Below are 22256 nucleotides of genomic sequence, written 5' to 3'. Positions count from 1 at the left end.
ATGAGTGCACAATTCTGTAGCTGTAGAATCTGCGTGCGCATGCGACACTGTTAGTGCTTGTGCAGCCCCCTCAGCCCCATCGAGGCATGCCGTTGTAATGTACGCTGAAATGCTTATGCTCCCGTCCTCCTTCATGGCAGCAGCTGTGGCCGTTTTTTAAAGTGGGCCCACCCCAGCGTCGACATAGAGATCGTGTTCACGCTTTTTGTACCACCGTATTAATAATCAGCGCATGCTTTGCGTAGGCCTGGGTGGCGTTGTGGGTTCATGTTCCACGACAATGATTTGATTTGCATGTGTGCCGCATCTATTATTGGAATAGTTGAACATGCTTCTTCGTTACGCATCGTGTCACTTGATTCAAGCCTCAGGGTTCGGCGCCAGTTCAGCCCTGTGGGTGTCCGGGAAAGGTGCAAGAGTTGATTGCTTTTCTGCGCCTCTATAACTTTTTGCACTGTATTATACAGACCGTTCTGTAGGAGGACAACAGTGCTGGCGCATTATGCACGGTAGCGACATCGATGACAGCTACACTCTTAGCCGCCTGTATTTTTTAGCCGCCTCTATTTGATGTTTTACTGAACTGACTGACTGACTGACTGACTGACTGACTGACTGACTGACTGACTGACTGACGGACTGACGGACTGACTGACTGACTGACAGCTTTCGCGCTTGTCGTTGTCGATGTAGTCGGAAAATGCAAAGCATTGTAGCGGTAGCGACATCGACGACAGCTACACTCTTAGCCGCCTCTATATTTTAGCCGCCTCTATTTTTTAGCCGCCTCTATTTGATGTTTTACTGAACTGACTGACTGACGGACTGACTGACTGACTGACTGAGTGACTGACTGACTGACTGACTGACTGACTGACTGACTGACTGACTGACTTAAACTATGTTCTACATTATTCTACGTGCCCAGACCGACTGCACCTAACCCTGTTCCTGGCAACTGCATTATGCTTTTAACGGCTTGCCTGATTAGACTGTTAGCCCGTTCTCTATGCTTTTGAGTGAGGTGGTGATACAGAAGATGATGAGCAAGGCGACTTATCACCAAAGCTTCAACAATTTGCGTCGTGTTCTTTTCAGAGAGACCATGATTGTGCGACACAATCTGGCGGATCAGTCCAGAAAGTTATCTTATTTGCTTATCAAGAAGATTCAAGTTGAAGTTTGTGTCTAAGCTTGATTCTATGTCTGGGCCTAATACCCTGATTTTTATACTCTTGGCACAGGTTGACTATGAACGTACAGGTCGATGCTTGGGTCACCCGTGGGGGATTTAATTGCAGCTCCAACTTTTCTGACACCCTGGAGACCCATTGTACTCATATGCCGCTCGATGACATTGATACCGGTTCGTAGAACGTCTTCTGCCTACCCAATATAGCCATAACACACCCACAGTCTTATCATCACCGTAAAATACGTACTGTAAGTTACGAATATCTACGAGTTCTTTGGCCAATCAGGCGAAGACTACATTGAATAAGGGTGGCGATAGCGGCAATCCCTAATGTGTGCTCCTGTTTGGGAGAGAAAAAGTGGCGGGTGTGAGTGTACCTAATCTAAATTCGGCGGTGGGATTTTTCAAAAAGACTTTGACATAGCGCCAAGTTTTACGGCAACAGCTAGTGGTGGCCAATGTCCTGAGAATGTGTTTGTGTCCTACAATCCCGAAAGCCTTTTGAATGTGTAAGGCAACAATGGCTCTGGTTCGGGCTGTCTTTCGTTTGTTAAAAATAGGGTCTTTATAGCATGCAGGAGAACAGCCTGTGCCAATAGGTTGGGGCGAAAGCTAAACTTCGTGCTGTAAATGATATTCCTAGTTTCTAAATGTGGCTGTAGTCGACGTAGAACAACATGCTAAAAAAGTTTGCCCACTCAGCTCGTGAGCGAGATGCGTCGTAAGTTTCGGATAATTAGTGATTTGCCTGATTTGAAAATCAGATTTTCCTGGCCATGCCTCCAAGCACTAAGTAGTGTGCCCTTGTTCTAGTGTTCATTAAAAAGATCTGCGAGCTCCTCCAGAGATACGTCATCTAAGTTTTGGAGGAAATTGTATGTTATACGATGTGGCCCTGGTGCAGTGTCCCGGGTCTTACAAGCAAGGGCCTGTTTTACCTCTGCAAGTGTGACATCTGCGTTCAAGTTTTCGTCCGGATCACAGGTTGTTAAAGGGGGTGCGTTTGGATCCGCTAGTAGGGGCTGGGGAATGTAAATGTTTTTTATGTGTGTCATAACGTCTGTGCCATTTTGCTTGTCGAGGTAAATGAGCCGTTGGGGAGCGTGTTGAACGTCGTTTTTGGTCGACGTGAGATCTAGAGGGGCCCTTACATTGTTCCATGTATGTTTTGTGCCAATTGTTCCTTTCAGTGTGCCGCACGTTTTGCCAATTTGCTCTGGCTAGCTGGGTGGCATACTGTGCAGCCTTTTATGTGACGTCAGCGATACGTTGGTGAAGTTTGCGGTTGAGTCTCTGACGCTTCCATTGTTTGCAAAGGCTTCACCGAGCCTCCCACAGACGGAGGAGATGAGGGTCTACTTGCGGCGCATTTTCCGTGTTCTTAATCCTTCTACCAGCCTTCTTAACGGCATATTGTATCATTTGAGTCCAGGACGTTATGGATTGTGGGGTGGTATGCTCTGCGGCGATATATGTGCGCAGTTTATTCCAGTATTGAGCGTTCAAATTTTAAGTCGGAAAAGTTTGCAATTTCGCGTTATGATGGTTTGAATCACATGGTGCTTACTACCTAATGTATCCGGCCGAATCTTGTGTGTTTCAACTATCACATGTGCACTCATCATCGTGAGGTCAGGCGTAGCATCTCTGGTGGTGCTAGTGCCTACTCGCGTTGGCCCAGTAGGATCAGTAGTTAAGGTAAGTGCGCGGTACATGGTGGCATTATGTTCAAGGTTACCTTTCGGTGAGTTACTTTTGTAACGCCATGTAGTATGTCGTGCATTAAAGTCACCCAATGTAATCCGATGTTCGGCTATCTCTGTGCCTTTATCTTCAGGGGTGCTGTATATGTTGATTACCAAGAGTCCTTTTCCCGATGTGTGATTCGATGGGATTACCTCAAGAGCAGTGTACTCGCTTCTTTTTTTTGAAAAGCTTTCCGTAGGGGTCCGATGTATGAATGGAGGGGCTTTATGAGTAAGAACAGCGGTGTGGGATGTTATGGATGCCACCTGATAAACTTGCAGAGAGAAAGGCACAGACCCCGTCTCCTGCAGAGCCACGTTATGAGGTGGTTCCACCAAGTGTTGAATGTGGGCGGCCAATCGGAAGTGTTTCTTTCTGATTCTTCTACAATTCCACGACCATGTGTTGATATTAGATGAAGTTTGATTTCCGGATGGCCAAGGTGAACCTGCCCTTCTGTAATTTTGTCGAATACTAGAATTTGCCATGTTGGGTCGTAATGGAAGTGTTTCGATTGTAGGCTATTTACCTGCTCCATGTGCTAAGTGGAAGCGGCGGCAGCTTAGCGTTGTTTATGTTGATGGGATAGTGATGACTGAGCTTCCCTATTGTACAGGTGATTATTGTGGCCTCAATTTCCTCCATGCGTTGACTAAGTGTGGTCTCCATCTTCTGGAGGGCCTGTTCTTTTTCGTTAGTCAGTTGTGTTTTGAGTCTCTAGGCTATCATTTACGAACTTTACAACTACTTGTGTGAGGCCTTGAGTGAATTCTAGGGTTTGGAAATATTGGGCACATGTCTTGAAGGAGTGCTGGTGAATGGTGTGGTGTCGACGGGGAAGGAATTCCGGAGGCCTGATCAATGGACGACTTACAAGTGTCTGCCAGGGAGTCCTGCCGTTGCTGTAGCTTCCATTGTGGCGCTTGATCTAGGCGACCTGCTGCGGCCAAGCCAGATACACTTGGGGCCGCTGCTCTGGCCTTCGAGCCAGGTGCATGGATAAGCTCTCGTTCCGGGAGTGCTGGCCACGTATAGTAACTTTCAGCACTGCACTGCAAAGAACGTCACGAGTAGTTGCTCGCGGGATGCGCAGGTGCCTGTATGGATGGAGGTGCTTGGGGTTGAATAGGTTGCAAGGTCTGCTTCCCATGCTTGGGGGTTTTTGAGCGCTTGGATCGGGCATTCTTCCCGCGGCCTTAGCTGCCTGCATTGAAAACTGCTGTGAGGTTAGTTGTTTGGTGGCACCTGCTGAGAAATTTGCCTCAGTGGAGGGTTATTGGGCTGTTCTAGCAGCTGAAATTCATATCGAAAAACACGGCGCCCAGGTCTCCTCTGTTAGGTCGGGTACCTCAAGTCGATTATGGGATGATCTTCAAAGCTACAGGTTAGACAGCGCGGGAACCAAGCATCATGGTGTTCGTTTGGGTTAAGAATGCCATAATTTCTGCCCCGGCATTCCTGTGAATATGGGCAGAATGTCGTGTCGGTCGCCAGTTCTGAGGCAGCAGTGGCACACTTGGGTGACTGGTCAGAAAGGTGTGTATCAAAATTCCCCGCCTCCGAAGTAAACGTATAGGGGAACACGCTTTCCATCGAAGGTGCACAGGGATGCTTCATTCGTTGCGAATGGTCGGGCTTGGATAATACTGATACCTTGAGAATAAGTGACTCTGTCGTTCATAAGGGCATCCTCTATGGGTATAGGGAGGGCTCCTGTGATTACTTCCTCAAGAATTATCTGAGGGAGCCACGTGAGCGGAGACTTCATACGAAAGTCTGCCGAGCTTGAGCGTCTGCACATGGCACAGCGTTTCTACGAGGTCTGGGTCTGAGGTGTTGATAAGGGCGATGTTCAGCCCCTTGCGTGCTCGTATATGCGAATGCAGGGGCAAGGGGGCTCAGAGTGGGGTTTGTATGGAAGCGCGCAAGGGTAACGCCACTTCTTGTTGCAGAGATATGCTTACTCCTATACGGAAGATCACCTTGTGGTCCTCTGTGGGAAGGCGTGGCAGGCGGGGCCAGCCAGTTTCATGTTTTTGCTTGCGTTGGTGGATTGGGGCTGGTAGCTTCGTCGACGTCTCTTCGTCTACAACCTTTCTTCGGCGAGCGTTGATCACCCGAAACCATAAAGTGTGAGGTACAGGCGGTCGTAGATATGTATTGTTGGACTCTTCGGCAGCACCACTCAGACCACGGGTGGAGTTACTAGGCCTGACGTTGTCCACGGACTCGAAGTCGTCAGCATCCATCCAGTACAGTTAGTCTGGTGAGTCGGAATCGATGGTGGTCGTCTCCGCGAATAAGGCCCAACCCAGTTGGCCGCGTTGAGATGCGCGTTGCAGGGCCCATCACAGAGCGCGTCGGGCACCGACGTGGTTGGCGCATCCGCTCAGCCGCTTCCGTGGGGGCGCGTTGAGGCCTATTGCAATGACTACCACTTACAGTTTTCAAACATTCCTGTCAGGTTGAAAGATGAGTCGAGCTCAGGAATATTGTCACCAGAAGAAAGATGGTGACTTGCCCGTTGCGAGGGTGGTGCGATTTCGTGCCGATGGTGAGAAGTAGAACACCTGTACACTCTGCGACAGCATCAGTAAAAATTAAGAACAGTGGATGTCCTAGTACAGTGCCCTGTGATAACACTACTACTACTGGCAGATGACTTGACTTGTAGCCACCTGTTTCATTTAGCGTATTGTTCTCTAGAGTGGAGATAACGTTTGAACAAGCCCGTCTTTTGTGAATTTCTATATATGCATAAAGTGGATAGGCACAAATTTTGGGCGGCAATTTTCCGTGAAATATTTTATCAAATGCTTTAGAAAAAATCTATAACGGAGAAATCCATCTGTCCATGGCTACTGATTGTCTCAGAGATATTATTTACTGGTTGTACAAGTTGCTAATGGTAGACAGTCCATTGCAGAATCCACGCTGAGCTGGAGATAAATAATTATCTATTTTGAGATAATCTGAAAATTGTTTACAAACACCATGCTCTCACAGTTTAGAGCAGGTATTCAGGACAGAAATAGACCTGTAAATACCCAAGTCAGTCGAGATACCACCGTTATGAATGGGTACAAGTTTGGCTTGCTTCAGAGCCTTATGAATGTGCGAATAAGTAATCGATGACATATATAATAGTAATAAATATTTAGCTACCCACTTAGCGTACTGGTATTAAAACTCATTTGGAATACCTTGTGTACCAGCACTTTTCTAAATATTATTACTCAAGAGCAGGTTTAGAACATGTTTCTTTTTAATCACGATATTGGCAGCAGAGGGACGGTCAGGCGAAAAAGGCACGTTGGGTAATTATTTTACGGTCATGAGTGAATACTGAAAAAAATGTGTTTAGAGCTTCTGTTTGTTACTTCGTTACAATAATGTTATCTGAAGAATAACGTTTACATTTTGGGTTAATATATTGCGAGAGCTTAGCAGTTTCGTCCTTGACAAATTTTCGCCACATGTTCAAAATTGCACTTCCACTCTAAACGAGCCTACTTTGTGCTTTTGCCTTTTGACACCAAGTATTCACGTCCGTTCTCGACTTTCTAGAGCAATCCTTCAATTTCCTCTCAATTTTTCTTTTGGCGTGCATCTTTCTCTATTGAGTCATGAGTTTTATAGCTTTCGCTTTTCGCTACTCTTTAAAATGAAACGTTCTAAGCAAATAGCCACAACAGACAAAAAGTATTGCCACAAACTGTCCGTACTAGGCTTGGGCTTGTATAATGAGCCAAACTCATCACAGGAATGTTCCAGGTAGTCTAATATACTAAAATCGTCCGCGACACTGAAACTCAATATCTGTTTTGATAGTTACTTCGGAAGACAGTGTGGAGATAAGACGTAATATAACCTAGTTATAGCTCGACAACAAAACGACGACACAGAAACAAGAAGGACACGAAGGATACGAACTAGCCCAAGCTGCCACACTTCCAAGTAATATAACCATTTTGTAGTCAGCCCTGCCTTCGCATACTACGTCATTTATAAAGCTAGTGAGGGAGTTAGATACGTAGATAAGATCTAGAATGGAGGATGTTGTTGCAAATATTTGCGTACGGTCACTTGCAACATTTTATTACGTTATATCAACCCCGCAGGGGCGTGTGGCAGCTTGGGCTAGTTGGTATGGCTTGACGATAGTTATAGCGCGAGAACAAAACGACGACACAGAGACAAGAAGGACACGAAAGACACGAGCGCTAACTTCTAACTGTGTTTATTGCGCAGAGCGCGAAAATATATAGAGACAGTAACCATGTGATAAACACCACAGGGCACAAAGAGTAGAACATGAGTAAGAAAAAAACAAAGACAAAAACTCCAGCACAGAAAAACGGCAAAGAAAAATTTATAAGAAAACGAAACAGAAATGTAAAGATAATATAACTACTTGCGCGCACCTAAACCCATTGCCCACATCCGAACATACTTCCTAGAACTTCGACGCAAATACACACGTCTTGAGTTCTTTGCAGGTGCCTCCAAGTCTAACTTCTCTGTGTCCTACGCTGCTGTCGGGCCATCTTTCTCGGACGCTGGCCCTCTACATCCAGGCACAAACATCTTCACAGTGGAAGCTTACGCGGTACTTGTGGGCGCTAAAAGCATCAGACAATGACAACTACAAAAAGCAGTCATTTATACGGACTCCCTATGTGTGATAACAGCTCTGCAAACTCTTGAAAAAAAGAAAAACCCTAACCTCATCTCACTCTACTCTATTTTATGCACACTCTACACATTAAAACAACATGTTGTAGTGTGCTGGGTGCCAAGGGCACCGTGAGAACGAAGGCAACGTGAGGGCGGATCAGCTCGCTGCATCCGTCCACACACGCACTGCCCCTACACCCATATCCATCCCGGCCCTTGATCTTAAGCCGTCTCTCAAACGAAACCTCAGGGACTATTGGCAGAGCGAGTGGGATAGACACACACAAAACAAACTACATATTATTAGGCCACATCTTGGTCATTGGCTGCCAGTATCAAAATCACGTCGTACATAGGTAACACTAACGAGGCTTAGGATAGGACACATATACACGACACACTCATATATTTTGTCCGGTGGCGATCCACCATTGTATGACAGATGTGGTGAAGCACTAACAGTTCTTCACATTTTAATGTAGTGTGAAAAATTAGACACTCTAAGAAGACAACACTTTCCATTACCCTACCAACAACACATACCATTACACCCTGCAATGTTCGTCGGTAGGGAACCACTTTTCACTCATAATTTGTTGCTAGCTTTTTAAGAGACGTCCGTTTCTACCTTGTAATATACCCAAGCATTGCCAAGCGTGACCTCTCATGAGAGGTTGCTGCTACGGTGGACACATTGAAAAGCACTTGCGTCGCGGCCCATGGACACAAGTGCGCTGATGAGGCATTTGTGCTAGTGCCAAATATTTTTACACATGCTATTGTTATCAAAACCTTTTGTCACCCATTTTTACTGTACATATACCGCCATTGTCATGATTTAAATAGGTATGTTTTTAGCCGCGTTAGCGCGAGGAATTTTGAGGCCCCTATACAGCTACGCACCATACCATTGTCCATATTCTACTCATTGAAATGGCGCTCTGTCGTCATCAATTGATGCTTGCGCCATTAGGCTCTACAAATATTCATCTTCACGTTATAAGGAAATTGTAATCTTAACAAATTTTCACTAAGAGTTACGTCTCTTTACCTAAGCAAATAGCAATGCCAATCAATATCTGGAATATTCAAATTGCCCAACAACAGTATATCGTCACCGGTTTAAATTTAGAGTCGATGAAGTTACGTATATGAGTAATATGTTCTGTAGAGTCATGTTAGGGGTCATGAATACTCCTCCAATAGAAACACTGCAATCACTTAACATTCCCTTGTTCCAAACTGTCTGAGAGCACCTCGCACTGCTACGGTGGTGAATTCTACATCTTGTTTATTCACGATAGCAACACCTTCTCCTGTTCTTGATCGGTGCCGTCTGTTTATGCTATAGCCCAGGGGAACGATTTCCGCATCAGATGACCACTCAGTCATGTCACTGTAGTCACGATTCGGTCGCGGTCATTCGTCGTAATGGTGTTTCCAGTGCAACTTGCTTATTCAACATGCTTCTCGCATTTCCATTCTTATTTTTAAAATCGACATTCACGCTGTTCATGTGAGACGTTAGCTGTTCTTGTTTTAAAGCTATACTGGTATCTTTCACTAGTTTGCTCGTTGCAGGTGTGGAGAACACCAATGAGTTTGTGTTTATCCAACGCTAGCTTGACCTTGCAATCTTATTTTCTCTCTTTAGCGGCTGAGTTCCACAACTTTTTATTTCCGAAGCTGTTTTTTGAAAAGTCCTCACCAATACTGTGACTCGTCCTCTCCAGTCTCAAGCATTTGCCCAGAAATCTTGTTCTGTCTCTGTAATCCACCACCCTGAGGATGATCGGGTGGGTCCTATCAGCCAACTGTCTCCCGAGCCAATAATGTTTTTCGATCGAAGTAACTTCCACTCCAAAACTGATTGAACTATTTCGTCGTTAAAACTTCTTAATATTATTTCCTCCGTTTTGTGGTCATCTTTCGCCACGACGCTAATTATGAAGTTATTGCGCCACGATCAGTTATTTAGGTCATCTATTCTGTTGGCCAGCCTCAGTGCTTTGTCACTGGATTTTAAAATGACCATTTGTAGCCTCCCTAGACCTCTTTGAGTTTTGTTGGTGGCTTCAACTTTACGTTCAATAAAAGAAAGTCGCTTTTGCAAGGTGGACATCTGTACCTCGAACGAGTGATGCTTATCTCGAAGAGCCGATAATTTAGAAAGTATTGATTTCTGGTTTTGTACCGTTTCCTTGCACATTTCTTCTGTGATAGACCCGGGGTTCTCTTTAATGTCACCCGATGTCACAATCCAATGTCACAATCCTGCCACAGAGAAGCACTCAGAGATCAAAGCACTGTGTGTAGACACGGAAACACTACAATAAAGGAATCATCGCTATGAAAACAGCATTTTCGGTCAAGAAGCTGCACGAAAAGCTGCACGTTAAGCGACATCGTCGTTGAGGTGTTGCCGTGTTCACTGAAGCCGTTAAGTAAATTTTGATCTACCGCTCGAGCAAACACATAAAAAGAATAGAGTTACACATTTACAAGTTTAAGCGGGACGTGATAGTGGGGTGTTTTGTGCTCCGTAAAAATAGACTGAAAGAGCGCTCTAAAAATACTCAGCAAGACCGACAGCCTAACAACACTAACGGTATGTTTTAGTTGGACTGTATTGTTTATCTGTGCTCTTGCTGTCGTTTCTGTTTCGTTCGCGCTTCAAATTTGTTAGTTACGTCACTAAAGCTACAGTGTACATTGACCGAACACGTTCCGCCGAAGCCCAGGTACGTCGCGCAGTGGGTACAGACGGTGTGTTAACGTCTTTGGAATGGATCTGAACAAGGCAGCTACTCGGGTAGGCGCACATGTCCGTTCACTTTCTACCATTAGTGAAAAAAAAAGAAAACCGTGAATAGACCAAGAGTGTATAGCATGTTGGGTAAAAAAGGTCTTCGTACTTCTAATGTGTGGTGGAACTTCTATAGTAATGATAATAACTTATCCGGTGTTCTATGCAATAACCATGATTTCATTATGAGGCCACCTTCTTCTAGCGCAAAACTTCTTAGACAACGGACGAAGTAGACACCGCAGGGATGATAATAGTCATCAGTACTACACTTACATGAATCCAAACAGCTGCGCAACGAAGTTGCTGTGAGTGATTAAAGCCCCCTTTGGATGCCCGGTGGTTCCACTCGTGTAAAATATGAAAAGTTCGTCGTCCGGTTGTCTAGGTGTGGGGCATTTGAATTGGTCTTTTGGTGCGCTTCGAAGCATTTCGAACTGCACCATGCCACTGAAGTCGCCGAACACCACAAAAGCCTGTCGAAATTGCAGTAAAATATACGCCACTGGTAGTCACCAAGCTAGAGGACAAGAATGAAAGTGAGAATAATAGGAGAAATCGTATTATCATAAACCCATGGGTGTCTATAAAACAACATTGCGATATCAAGTGTGATGGGAATGCATCGGGAACTGCACAAATTAATTCCCGTATTTTAATCGCTCATCTAAACTTATGTGAAAATTACTTCATTAAATGAGTGAAGCATTATGTAATGCACACACACACGACCTGGACATCACTAAATAAATATAGACATGAGTGGGCGTCATGATGAGCGTGGGCCACTGAAGCCAAACGCTTCGTTAAGTCTTCTGATTCAGTGCGTCTATAAAACTGGATAAATCTTACCTTCAAGTGCTGCGGAGGAAAGTGACCCACACAAAGCAAACATCCATTTGAGCAAACCATGTTTACGATGACAACGTGCGCGATCATCAGAACCAATTAGTCACAGGAAAGAGCCATTGAAGCTGCAATGACCGGTTTGTGCAGGAGGCCTCCGGAGTTTTTGACCAAAGAACTGGATTATGACGCGTTATGTGTCAATGGTCGAATACTGAAGAATGTGATAAAAGCTATCAAATGCTAATATGGGAACATAAACATGTTCATCTTATGCCTAATGATACTGCTACTCAAAATGGGCTTCGTTTTTGTAAGCCATTATGCTACGTTAATTGTTTCACCTTGACCTTTTTTAGATCGTGAATAAAATGAGCTAAATCACAACGTTCGAATACATATTTCACCACGATTGCCACTCTGCCATAATGCATAACTTTCTGAAAGCAATAGAAGCGATGGTAGACAAAAAGTTTCTTAAAGAAAAAATACAGTGAAAGAATGAGTTGGTTTAGATTAGTAAAATCTACTCTGATAACTTTCATCTGACGAGTTCGACTATTATAGGTTCCTTTTCTGGCGAAAAAAAATCGAAGCTCAAGCTTCACTTTTAAATCTCGCGCACAAGCCCGTAGTGGGTGACGTCAATTATTTCAAAATGTATTTCTCATACCCATGACATGGACTTGACAAAATTTTCTGGAACGTGGTATGTTAGGTCTGTGGCACTGATAGATGACAATATTACTTAATTTTTTATTAGAAACTACGTGGACCCAGTAGACGACATCAAAAGTTATTACGTCACGGCATTTGGTGTGGAAATCGCGTGTTTTTCCGCTTTCGAAGAGTCGTCTCGTGGTAAGAGTGGTCTTTTCGAGCTGTAAAACTGTAGTTTTTAATAGGCGAAAGATTGCCTTTTTTCTTCAGTGTCTCTTTATTGGTACGCTGAAATGGCTTCTTGAATTTTGTCAGTGCTTAAAATACAGCATCATGAAATCATTCATACCACAAATTAGGTTGCGCCTTTTGTCTATGCAGCTAAAAGCAAGTTTATTTATACCTACTCGTCGCATTCTATTTATACCCTCCCACAGCTTATCGAAAACCCAGCCGTCACAAGAGACAGCAGCGCACTCGACGGTTTGGGTTGCAATGTCTCCACGGCCAACATCCGAAGCGCGACATACTACACTGTATTCTCATAGCGAAATTTACGTCGCCGCTCTTTATATAGAAAGAACGGGCTCTCAGGCAGTTTCGCGACTGAGCAAGTGAGAGTAACAACTTCAGCCAGGTGGCGCGGGTACACGTGCTCCCGCTTGTGAGTCAGGAAACAGCCGCCTCAGGAGGACCACATATAAATGCACGTGTGCAGTCATCCATGTCAGCTATGCGTCGTGTCTTGCAGAGAGATTCCAATGCACTGCCACAAAATTAGGTGGCATGTGCATTGTTTCCCACCGCGTATGCAATACATTAGTAAGGTTTAGGTAAAAACGTATTCACATTGATAAAGAAAGCATGGGTGTATAGCTTATTGGAAAACACACTCGTTGTTGAAAAGGCGTGGCCGATGTTCAACACGCCTTAACCCCAGCAACACAAAAAATCTTGCCCTTTTAAATTTTTTAACAAGGATAGTGCTCTAGCCCCGGGTAAATTTGGCGGCCGTGCCCAACAATTCATCATCATGAAGAGGTAGGTGCCATGTAATTTAGGCAAATACCGCTACTTGCCTCTACGGTCTGGCCTGTAAATCGTAGCCCTGAGAACGAGTAAACACCGAGAGACAAAGAGCGAAAAAGAGAGAAAAAAAGAGAGAAAAACATAGGGGAAAAGGAAGGTATCAAGAAAAAAATGCCAAAAGACCTTATTCACGAGATGGGATTGGAACGCGCGTCCCCTCAACCTGAAGGGAAACGTCCTATTCAGGCACGTATGCAGAGCCTCGCATAGCTTTTTATTGAATAGCGTAGCAAGCGGGTGGCAAGCGGAAGTGAGAATGAGGAGGAAAATTTGATGGTGAAGAAGAGGGGTTATAGTAAAGCATAGTACAGAAACAGTGTGGAAGAGTGAAACAGGAAAAATTGCAGAAAAAATAGAGAAATCAACGAAATGGAAAGAAGTGCAGCGAGAGAAAAAGAAGATATAAAAGGAAGAGGAAGAAAGCATCAAAGCCAGTAGCGACCATACATCGCGTCAGCTTGTCAAGCTGCACTTCCGCAGTAGATAAGCCATTCCCATCGATGAAGACATCGCCCGCTATGGCTTCCAGATTGAACAGAGTCACCACCTAGCTGCGAACGGACGAAGCCTCAAAAAGTGGATGCCGGTGGTCGGTCGCGGTTTCTACAGCAGTGCGTATCGCGTTTCATGTCTGAGAATTCATGATGGAATGTAACAGGGGTGGCTTTGTCGACTCTGAGTAAACTGATTTTTTCCACTTTGCAATGGAAGTTCGTGAATTCAGTTGCTGCTTTCCGTGGTGATGCCAAACGCATTTGATTAGTGCAACCGCACCACAACCACTTGCCGTTTCTTTAACGTTTTGGGAGACGAACATTTGTGATTCGATGTTACGATATCTTTGCCTCTCAGAAGAATTATGACTCATGTTGGAGACTGTGTAGCGTTTATAGTCGATGATGACGAAGCCGTTGCGGTGGGCCATGTCACTGAATTTAGTGCAGTCTTTTCGACGCGCTTCTCTGACGATCCTTTTCATGTTATGTCCTTTGTGTTCGAGCCTTCCACGCTTACAAAAGACCAGAAAAAGGTCTGCGTAAAGTTGAATGACCAGAAAGTAATAGCAATATTTAATTTCTCATGCCCTACAAGGTGCTCATGAAAACTTCTGTTCGGATATATTTAGTCATGGAGCGTGTCGCGAGAGCTGAATAAGATATAGAGCCACGTGTTCGGATGAGCTAACCCACCTCTTAATTTGCAGATTGTCAGAGATGCTTGTGGCAACGTTGATGTCACAGCAGAAAGTGATTTTCTGTAGAGTTTACACGGCAGCATTGTTTTAGATTTCTTGACAGAAGTCCTGTGATGTCATACAAGGCCGAATTGACAACCTCAGACCTTGTTTGGCTAGCCTGGACAATATCATCCAAATCCCGATCACCTGCTTTGACAAGTCCGTCTAACATGACCTTTAGCTGTTCAAAGTGCGAGGGGTCACTGTCAGCTTTCTGGAAGATATTGCGGAACTCTGAAAGGTCGAGGGCAGGCTTTTCTTCAATTACTTCGCAGTTCCCGAACCTCGGTAACTCGAACAAGCTGTTGGCGGAAAGCATGCGGTACAATTGCAGAAACTTTGGCATGTCTGCATGAATATTGTCACAAGCTGCCTGTCTTGCGTTGCCAATAGTCACTCAAGGGGGTCCTGATTGAATTTCGCCGTTAGTACGTATTTGTAAGCGCACTTGCCCAACACGTACTTGATTAGTGCAAGCGTAGAAAGCATTTTGACATGGAGGCCTTCCGCAGTTCTTGGTGTGAGAAACATTTCCTCCATGATTGCGCGTGACTGGAGCTCCCGTTCGCAGTCATCCAGCCACTGAATAGAGTCTCTGATCACAATGAGATCACGGCTACCGTATCGCATCTCTTCTGTTGGATGCCGTATATTCATGAAGTAAAAAATGAACGTTCATATTTTCAGTGAACGCGATCGTTCCTGCATCTTCTTGGCATTCAAAACTTTTTGGTCAGCGTAGAACTTGATACCAGAGCACATATACCAGCTGAAGACTTGCGACACCAGCTTAACGCGCAGGAGCTTAATTTTTGACGGGTATATATGGTGCTCAGTTATTTTTGGGCAAACCTTCAGGCCTCCTGCGTTCTTGCAGTCTTCCTTGTACACGGCCATGTACAGACTCCATTTCACCCACTGACCGTTTACTTCGAGAAGACGCTGTTTAAGCAATCTTTTCCCGATGCATTTGAATAGATGATGTACATCGGAAAAAGCAAACACCTTGTTCTCCTCATTTGAAGGATGCTCAAAAAATTCTTCGCCTCACCAAGCTTCCCGCTGACGCTCATATGCGTCGACATCTTTCTGTTCGTCGCCACTTCGTCACAGACAATTCTATCAACTAGTGCGCCAACGTTTTCAAGCATGACGATCGCCTGGAGGACCAACTGGCTAAGTACTTTCACTCTATGTGACTCTTCCCTTTGATGTCAATACACCGATCGGTTGCGCGTAACTGTTCCCAAAAGGGCAGAACATGAACACCAGCGCGTGATTTGCGAGCTCGGAGCAATGCCTATCTCCTTCACCAAAGTTGTCGAGACCCGTGTAGGTTAGAGTTTTGGAGATCACACTCTTCTGCTCTCTTACCGAAATTCTGTCAAAACGAAGCATGCCGTGTCTCTCGAAGCAGTTTTGGAAGCCAGCTTTCCTGTGAACGCTTGAAAGAACTCGACATCAAAGTCACATTGCATACCAACTATGGCAAGATACTTTCTGATGGTTTTCACACTGGGCAGAGGTAGAATGTTTTCACAAAGAAACCTGTCACCTGATGCTGTCAGAATGTGCAAAAAAATACAGAGCAACAACATCGTGATGGGAATGGCTTCCTCGCTTCGGCACAGCCTTTGCAGCTTTTACACATTCCTTCAGCAGCATACAGTGAATGCGTCTCTGGAAAAGATCAATTTCGCGTCAAGTCCTCCAAGCTGTTCTCGCTCACTTCTCTCAACTGCCCTTTGCAATTCACTAGGTCAGCTTCCAGAGCTTTTTTTTTTTGCTAGAAGCCTTTTTTAGAGAGATAGCCGGAAATATACCGATTTAGAAAAGCCTCAATTTTACCTTTTTTAGATAGACCCACGGGTAGTCGTATTCGCTTCGTCCGCTGACACATTTTCTTCCAAATTTGGTGGACCCGTAGTGTGTTGGACAAACTCTTGCACGCGCCCCACGGATCTTCTGGACCACTGAGAAGAATGGCACACCTTCTATGACACCAAAATCTGGTCGCATCGATGAAGCCACACTCTACTTTGATGCCAGGAAACTTCTCCCGTGTCGGACAACCGCGTCTTCGTTGGGTGGGTTTGGCACATTAAAGACCACCAATTTTGTATATTGATATATTTTCTATAGAATGCAGTATTTGGTGTTAATTGCCGCGGCTCTCTTTACTACTAGAACAGGTTTCTTGTTTAGGAGATAGAGCATAAGCGTGACGTCAATAGCACGCTCGCTTCCAGTGCGAAAGTTCACTATTGTGCTGCTAACTTCTCGCTTAAGCACGCTTTTTGTCACCTTCACACCCTTTGTGCAGATTGTGAGTTCAAGACTGTTGTTTATAAAAATCAGCGTTTGCGGTGATGCCTTTATCAGCAGTATGAAACAGATGCTCGGAGCTTTCTCCACTACGTCTTGTCGGCTCGAAAAAGCGTTTGGCATGATGATGATGTCTTGTTGTCCTAAGCAGTTATCCAAGACACACATCTGAGATGAATTAGGTTGTGAACGTGCCCATCATTAACACGTCAGTGTCACTAGAACTAGCGGCACAGAGTTCTTCATCATCGCAGATACCAGCGCTTTTTTCTTGATAGTACAGTGCAGTACAGTATTAGAAGAGGAGGCTACAAGACACGCATTCTCAATCTATTCACCTTTGCGAGCAGCGGGCGTGTTTGTACCTTGAGACGCCGAAGCATCTGTCCTTGCATGCTTTCTGTAATTCACGTCAGGTGCAGTTGGTTTTTTTTTGTGAACAGCAGACAAGTGGGTAGCACAGCACAGAAAGATATAAGACACAGAGTCCGGTGACAACACTGGTCGTTTCGGTTTGTCAAGAACTTCGCCAGTAAGCTCGCCATAATAACGCTGCTGGTCAATGTCACTGCCCGAGAAGTGCTTCTCACATACTCAGGAGGTGTCAGCGCGCGATCTTTCCGTGGTATGGCGGGAGCCCACATTTCAAACCTTACCGGGTAACTAGGAACTTTAAAAGTAATTACCTTCTCCTTGCAGAATGCGTAACTATTGCTGCAATTCAGTACAACACATTTCCGCTCCATCTTGATGAATGGTTTCTCAAATTCAGCAAAGCGCTATCTCCTGTCGCGATGCGAAAAGCATCTAATGGCTAAGGTACTCGGCTACTGACCCGCAGTTTGCGGGTTCGAATCCCGGCTGTGGCGGCTGCATTTCCGATGGAGGCGGAAATGTTGTAGGCCCGTGTGCTGAGATTCGGGTGCACGTTAAAGAACCCCAGGTGGTAGAAATTTCCGGAGCCCTCCACTACGGCGTCTCTCATAATCATATGGTGGTTTTGGGACGTTAAACCACGCATATCCATAAACCAGCGGCGCGAAAAGCACGTGTAATTAGTCGTGAAGAGCGCGCGCAAATGGTCAGCGCCGCCGGCGCAATTGAAGCCACTGAGAGCGTTAAAAAAACAACAAAAACCCGTGACAGCTTGGGGAAACTTACACTGCCAAGGCCGCCCACGCATGCGCGGCCACAACGTGCGAGCGAGCAGCGAAAAGCGCGTACATGCGGTAGACGTCGTCTGCTCTACGCTATATCTAGCAGCTTGTTTCAGGCGCTTTGTGGCCGTAATTCTGACAATATTAGTTAGTAACTGCCGCTGAAACATTTGTCACACCTTTGTATTCATGTGACACGTGAAAATTTTAAAACATATTGCAGTTTACGAGGCGCTATTACAATTTTTATGCGTCGGGCACTTAGAAGCGCATGCAAAAAAAGATGGCAACAGGCCGAAAGCGTCAGCTGCCGAGCGTTGGCGTAAACCACATCGCTCCGTGACACTACAGCGTCGCCCTCGCCCGCTGGCGTGGCCTGGGAATTTCTCCTGAAATACTTCTTTCTCTGTGAGATAGGGCGAGCCCGACGCTAACTGCAGCGACGTGCTCAAGCGACTTCCCTCACCAGATGCCTTACATGCCTTACACGATGTTGCGTCTTCAGGTGACAACAATCACTGTATTTGGGCACACATAAGAACTAAGGTTATTCATCGTGTTACCGAAAAGAAACTTCAGTGTAAACAATGTCGCGCAGCTCCCCTAAACAAAGAGCACGTTGTAACACAGGCAGGATACACTAGCTGTCTATCGAAGGTGCACTGACGCAGACTGAACATATACATTGGGACCAGTCGCTGGCTCTGCGTAAGATGGAACAATGCTACGTAGGGAAGATGACGGCAGTATGAAACTCGTTTGCTTGAGGTGCTGCAATCTCTAACAATTCCCATGTTTAAATTCATATAACAAGTCAATATATGACGTAGAGAGCTTGGATCAGTCTGCAAACCTTGGGATATACTTACCCGGCTGAAGGCATTTATACAGTATTTTCAACATAGTTTCACGGTTCCTTCAGCATGATTGTCTAGCACGACAGACAATTTTTTATTCTATAGGGACACTCTAAAAGAATGTTTGCAAAGGCGTCGTCACTGTCTTCGCTGCCAAGTTCAATGTAAATTACTAATCAATGACATCGCCCTAGCGTATTGCGTATTATGTGCGAGTGAAGGCGTGCGACGTCTGCCGACGAACGAGGGGGTTGCACTGATTGACTGCTATGCGAAAGAAGCATTGTAATAATAATAAAAAGTTAGCTGTGTCTTTAGATAGGATCGGGAGGTGGCTCATACTTGGTACGAGTTGTGGTCTTATCGCCAAGTTTGAATTCAAGCCACCGAAAGTTTGAAAGTCACTTCGCTTACTCCATCAGCCGCGTTAGTGCTCATTCACCTAGCCGTGAAACAGCCAGTCGCGTCGCCGTCGCGTCAAAAAAAAAAAACGCAGAGAAGACGAGATAGAACTGTGTACATACAGACAATGGAGGCTGCAGCACGTTTTTGCACTGTGTTGACCTACCACTTTCATTTTCCCTTTAAACGTGGAGAAACGAAATCAACAATTTTGAGTAATTACGTTAATGCGGCTTTTGTCGGTAGAACGTTATAGTAAAGAAGACGTAAACGGTTAATAGTTCATTCTGAACTCAACATGAATGCTATTTCAACACAAGAAATGAAGCGGTATTGATCTCCACAACAGACAACACTGCCGTCGTGGGTCAGCGACCCAGTCGTTCTGCCTCCGCGTTCTTTAGTGCCCTTCCCATTTTCTTTTGTTCTTCAGGTGCGTCGAGAGGAAACAGGCACTGCTGTAATGAGGAGTGGGTTCCGTCCCTGCGCCAGTGACGGAAATGTAAATAATCTCTCTACGTCACCATCAACCCATTTTTGAACAGAAAATGATTGGGGCTTCCTCTCCCCCGACGAAAACCGGCACTGTGACGGTCACGAAACAGGGCGTTTAACGGCTGCGTGAATTAGCACTTAGCTTACGCGAGTGTTCGTTTTGGCCTGGTCTCATGCTAAAGACATGTCCCCGATAGCTTTCATATAGTATTTTTAGTTGTAGCTATCGTATCATTTTTTTTCGCCATTGCAACAAAACTCAGTTTTTTTGCTTGCTTAGTGCCTTGACTGTCACGCCAAGTAAACATTTTCCAAGAGCTGATGTAGCTTAGAAAAAAAAAAGGATCATTCGCGAGGAAGAGCTCTTGAGTTTGCCCACGTATTTGTCGCTTTTCCCTAAATTGGCTAGTGCCAACCTACATAGCCTTTGTTTTTGGTAGTTGCATTATTTCTTCAGTTTTCATGTTCGAAATAATGAAATAAACGGTATCAAACGTACTTAGATAGCGTTGCGTATTAAAAGTAACCACCCGCAGGTAAGCCGTTTTTAGGTCGACTGCTGTCAGTCGCCCTTCGGGTCTTCAAAGCGCCACCGCGAAAATAGTTTAGGGACACCTGTTCTATAGCGAATGGGACGTTCCTTAGCTCACCCTTTCCACACAACTCGTTTCATCACGCGACGGCATGCTCCTTCATGTACGAAGCCACGAGTGTGATCTCCTCCTTTTTAAGTGTTTTTTTCACACCGCGATCATTAGAGGGTATTATTATATAAAGAGATAATAATTACCAATTCATTAGACACCTGCTACCAAAAATGAACAAGCGAGGCATTGACGATTCTTCAAAAATTGCTTTTTGCACTTTTACCAAAACGGAAAGGGCAAAGCTACTGACGATGCAAAGTAGTAATGCACAATACATAATATACATAAATACATAAATACGTACATGGTACCTAAAATACATATTATAAATGCGAAGCATTTTTAGCGAACTTTGGCGACCTCGAGCGTATCTATCTATCTATCTATCTATCTATCTATCTATCTATCTATCTATCTATCTATCTATCTATCTATCTATCTATCTATCTATCTATCTATCTATCTATCTATCTATCTATCTGCTTACGTTTGGGTGCTCTCATGGTGATCCCCTTAACTTGGTGTGAACCAAAATTAGCATGGTAGGGTTAGATGGTTTGATGAATATGACGCGCTGGTCTAAACTTGAATAATGTAACAATCCCGTCGCGTACGTCGTCAACTACTTCTCGCTTGACAGTGGCCCGTACTTACGCGTGGGTATGTGCCGCTAGTGTGCGGGTATGTGCCACTGGTGATTGACACTTAGTACCTACCCAGGAATGACGAGAACACACATGGAAAATTTCAGCGCGTGGGATTTAACCAATAGCGGACATTGCTAGCGTCGACCCAACGAAGGCATAGAATAAATGTCAGTGTTAAAAAAAAACTTAACGTAGACCGCGTGACGTTTACGTTGTTTCATTGCACGCCTTTGTATTTAGATAATTTGTTCTTACAGTTAAACCTAGTCACAAAATGAATGACGTTTTTTTCATGACAGTTAGGCGTGCCATTCGAAGCATATGTATTTTTTTTATAAGGGGGTGTAACGTCCTAAAACAACTATGTGATTATGAGAGACGCCGTTGTCGAGGGCTCCGGAAATTCAGACCACCTGGGTTCACTAGCCTGCTCCCAAATCTGAGCACACGGGCGCACAGAATTTCCCCCTCTATTAAAAATGCAGCCGCCAAAGCTGGGAGTCGATCCCGCGACTTGCGGGTCAGCCGCCGAATACCTTAGCCACTAGACCATCGCGCTGGGGCGAAAAAGCATATGTGGCTCAAAATACGTTCTTGTTTTACAATATGTAAGCTAGTTTGCTTCTTATTATTGTGAAGGTAAAGCTAAAGAACCACATTTCAATGAATAATGTTCCCGCTTACGCAAATGAACATCATCATAGTTGGATGCAACTTCAGTAGTCCAGAAAGTTTCCGTGCAGATGACTGAAGCACGGTGGCCGATACCTTCTGCGACTAAATACCCGCTCATGCACTCAACCACGTTCTCCGAAGGCCGTCCAGCTCAAGACGAGAGGGCGCACCCATTGGTGCAGGCTTACGTGCATCCGATTTTGAGGATATGACTACAAGTTACTTCTACTTGGCGAAGCCTCAGGTGGCGGAAATTAACCGTTAAAGGCACCCTTATCGCTGTTTGAATCAAAATAGATGTATAAGGAAGAATATTTTCGCCCGAATCGCGTTACGTAGATAGTAAGAGAGCGAAAATTCTTTTTTAATACATGCCTTTCTGATTAGTATTACAGGGCCAAGGTATAAATGACAGAGTCAAACGACGTCTTCGTTACTTAATACGGATGCAATCGCTTTCAGATAAACTTGATATAAGTAACAATGTTTTATTAGCCCCACCATTGATGCGGCAGCGATCGGCCACTAATTTGTAACTAATGCACGCTGCACAGTTATAGCTAAAACGCGCACTCTCCGAGAGGAGTGTGATGCACTTTAATGCATAGATTGCGAGAATGCTGTCAAAAAATCGTCCGAAATGATCTGACTTACTTTCACTGATGTGAGCTTTTTAGTCGCGGTGGCCACTTTTGCAGCGTTTTGTGTGTCAGCAAAAAGTATCCTCGGAGAAACCTTGGACAGCTGTTCTTCCACTTCCCCTGTATATACAAGTGTTTTTCACGATGTAAATGA

At 44.8% G+C, this 22256-nt stretch overlaps 1 protein-coding gene across 1 annotated transcript in view; it reads right to left on the bottom strand.

The window, feature by feature from the left end:
* Positions 1 to 22256, bottom strand: part of LOC119160842 (luciferin 4-monooxygenase) — a 148461-nt gene that overhangs the window by 53593 nt on the left and 72612 nt on the right. The window contains exons 4-5 of the mRNA XM_037413097.2: positions 22116 to 22222; positions 10701 to 10900 (exon numbers count right to left, since the gene is read on the bottom strand). Of these exons, the coding sequence (XP_037268994.1) occupies positions 10701 to 10900; positions 22116 to 22222 (307 nt within the window). The remainder of the gene's footprint in view (positions 1 to 10700; positions 10901 to 22115; positions 22223 to 22256) is intronic.

Source organism: Rhipicephalus microplus, chromosome X, assembly GCF_043290135.1.
Source record: "Rhipicephalus microplus isolate Deutch F79 chromosome X, USDA_Rmic, whole genome shotgun sequence".
NCBI classification, from domain to species: domain Eukaryota; kingdom Metazoa; phylum Arthropoda; class Arachnida; order Ixodida; family Ixodidae; genus Rhipicephalus; species Rhipicephalus microplus.
The sequence above is the reverse complement of the archived record's forward strand: the minus strand, read 5'-3'. Positions and strand labels throughout refer to the sequence as shown.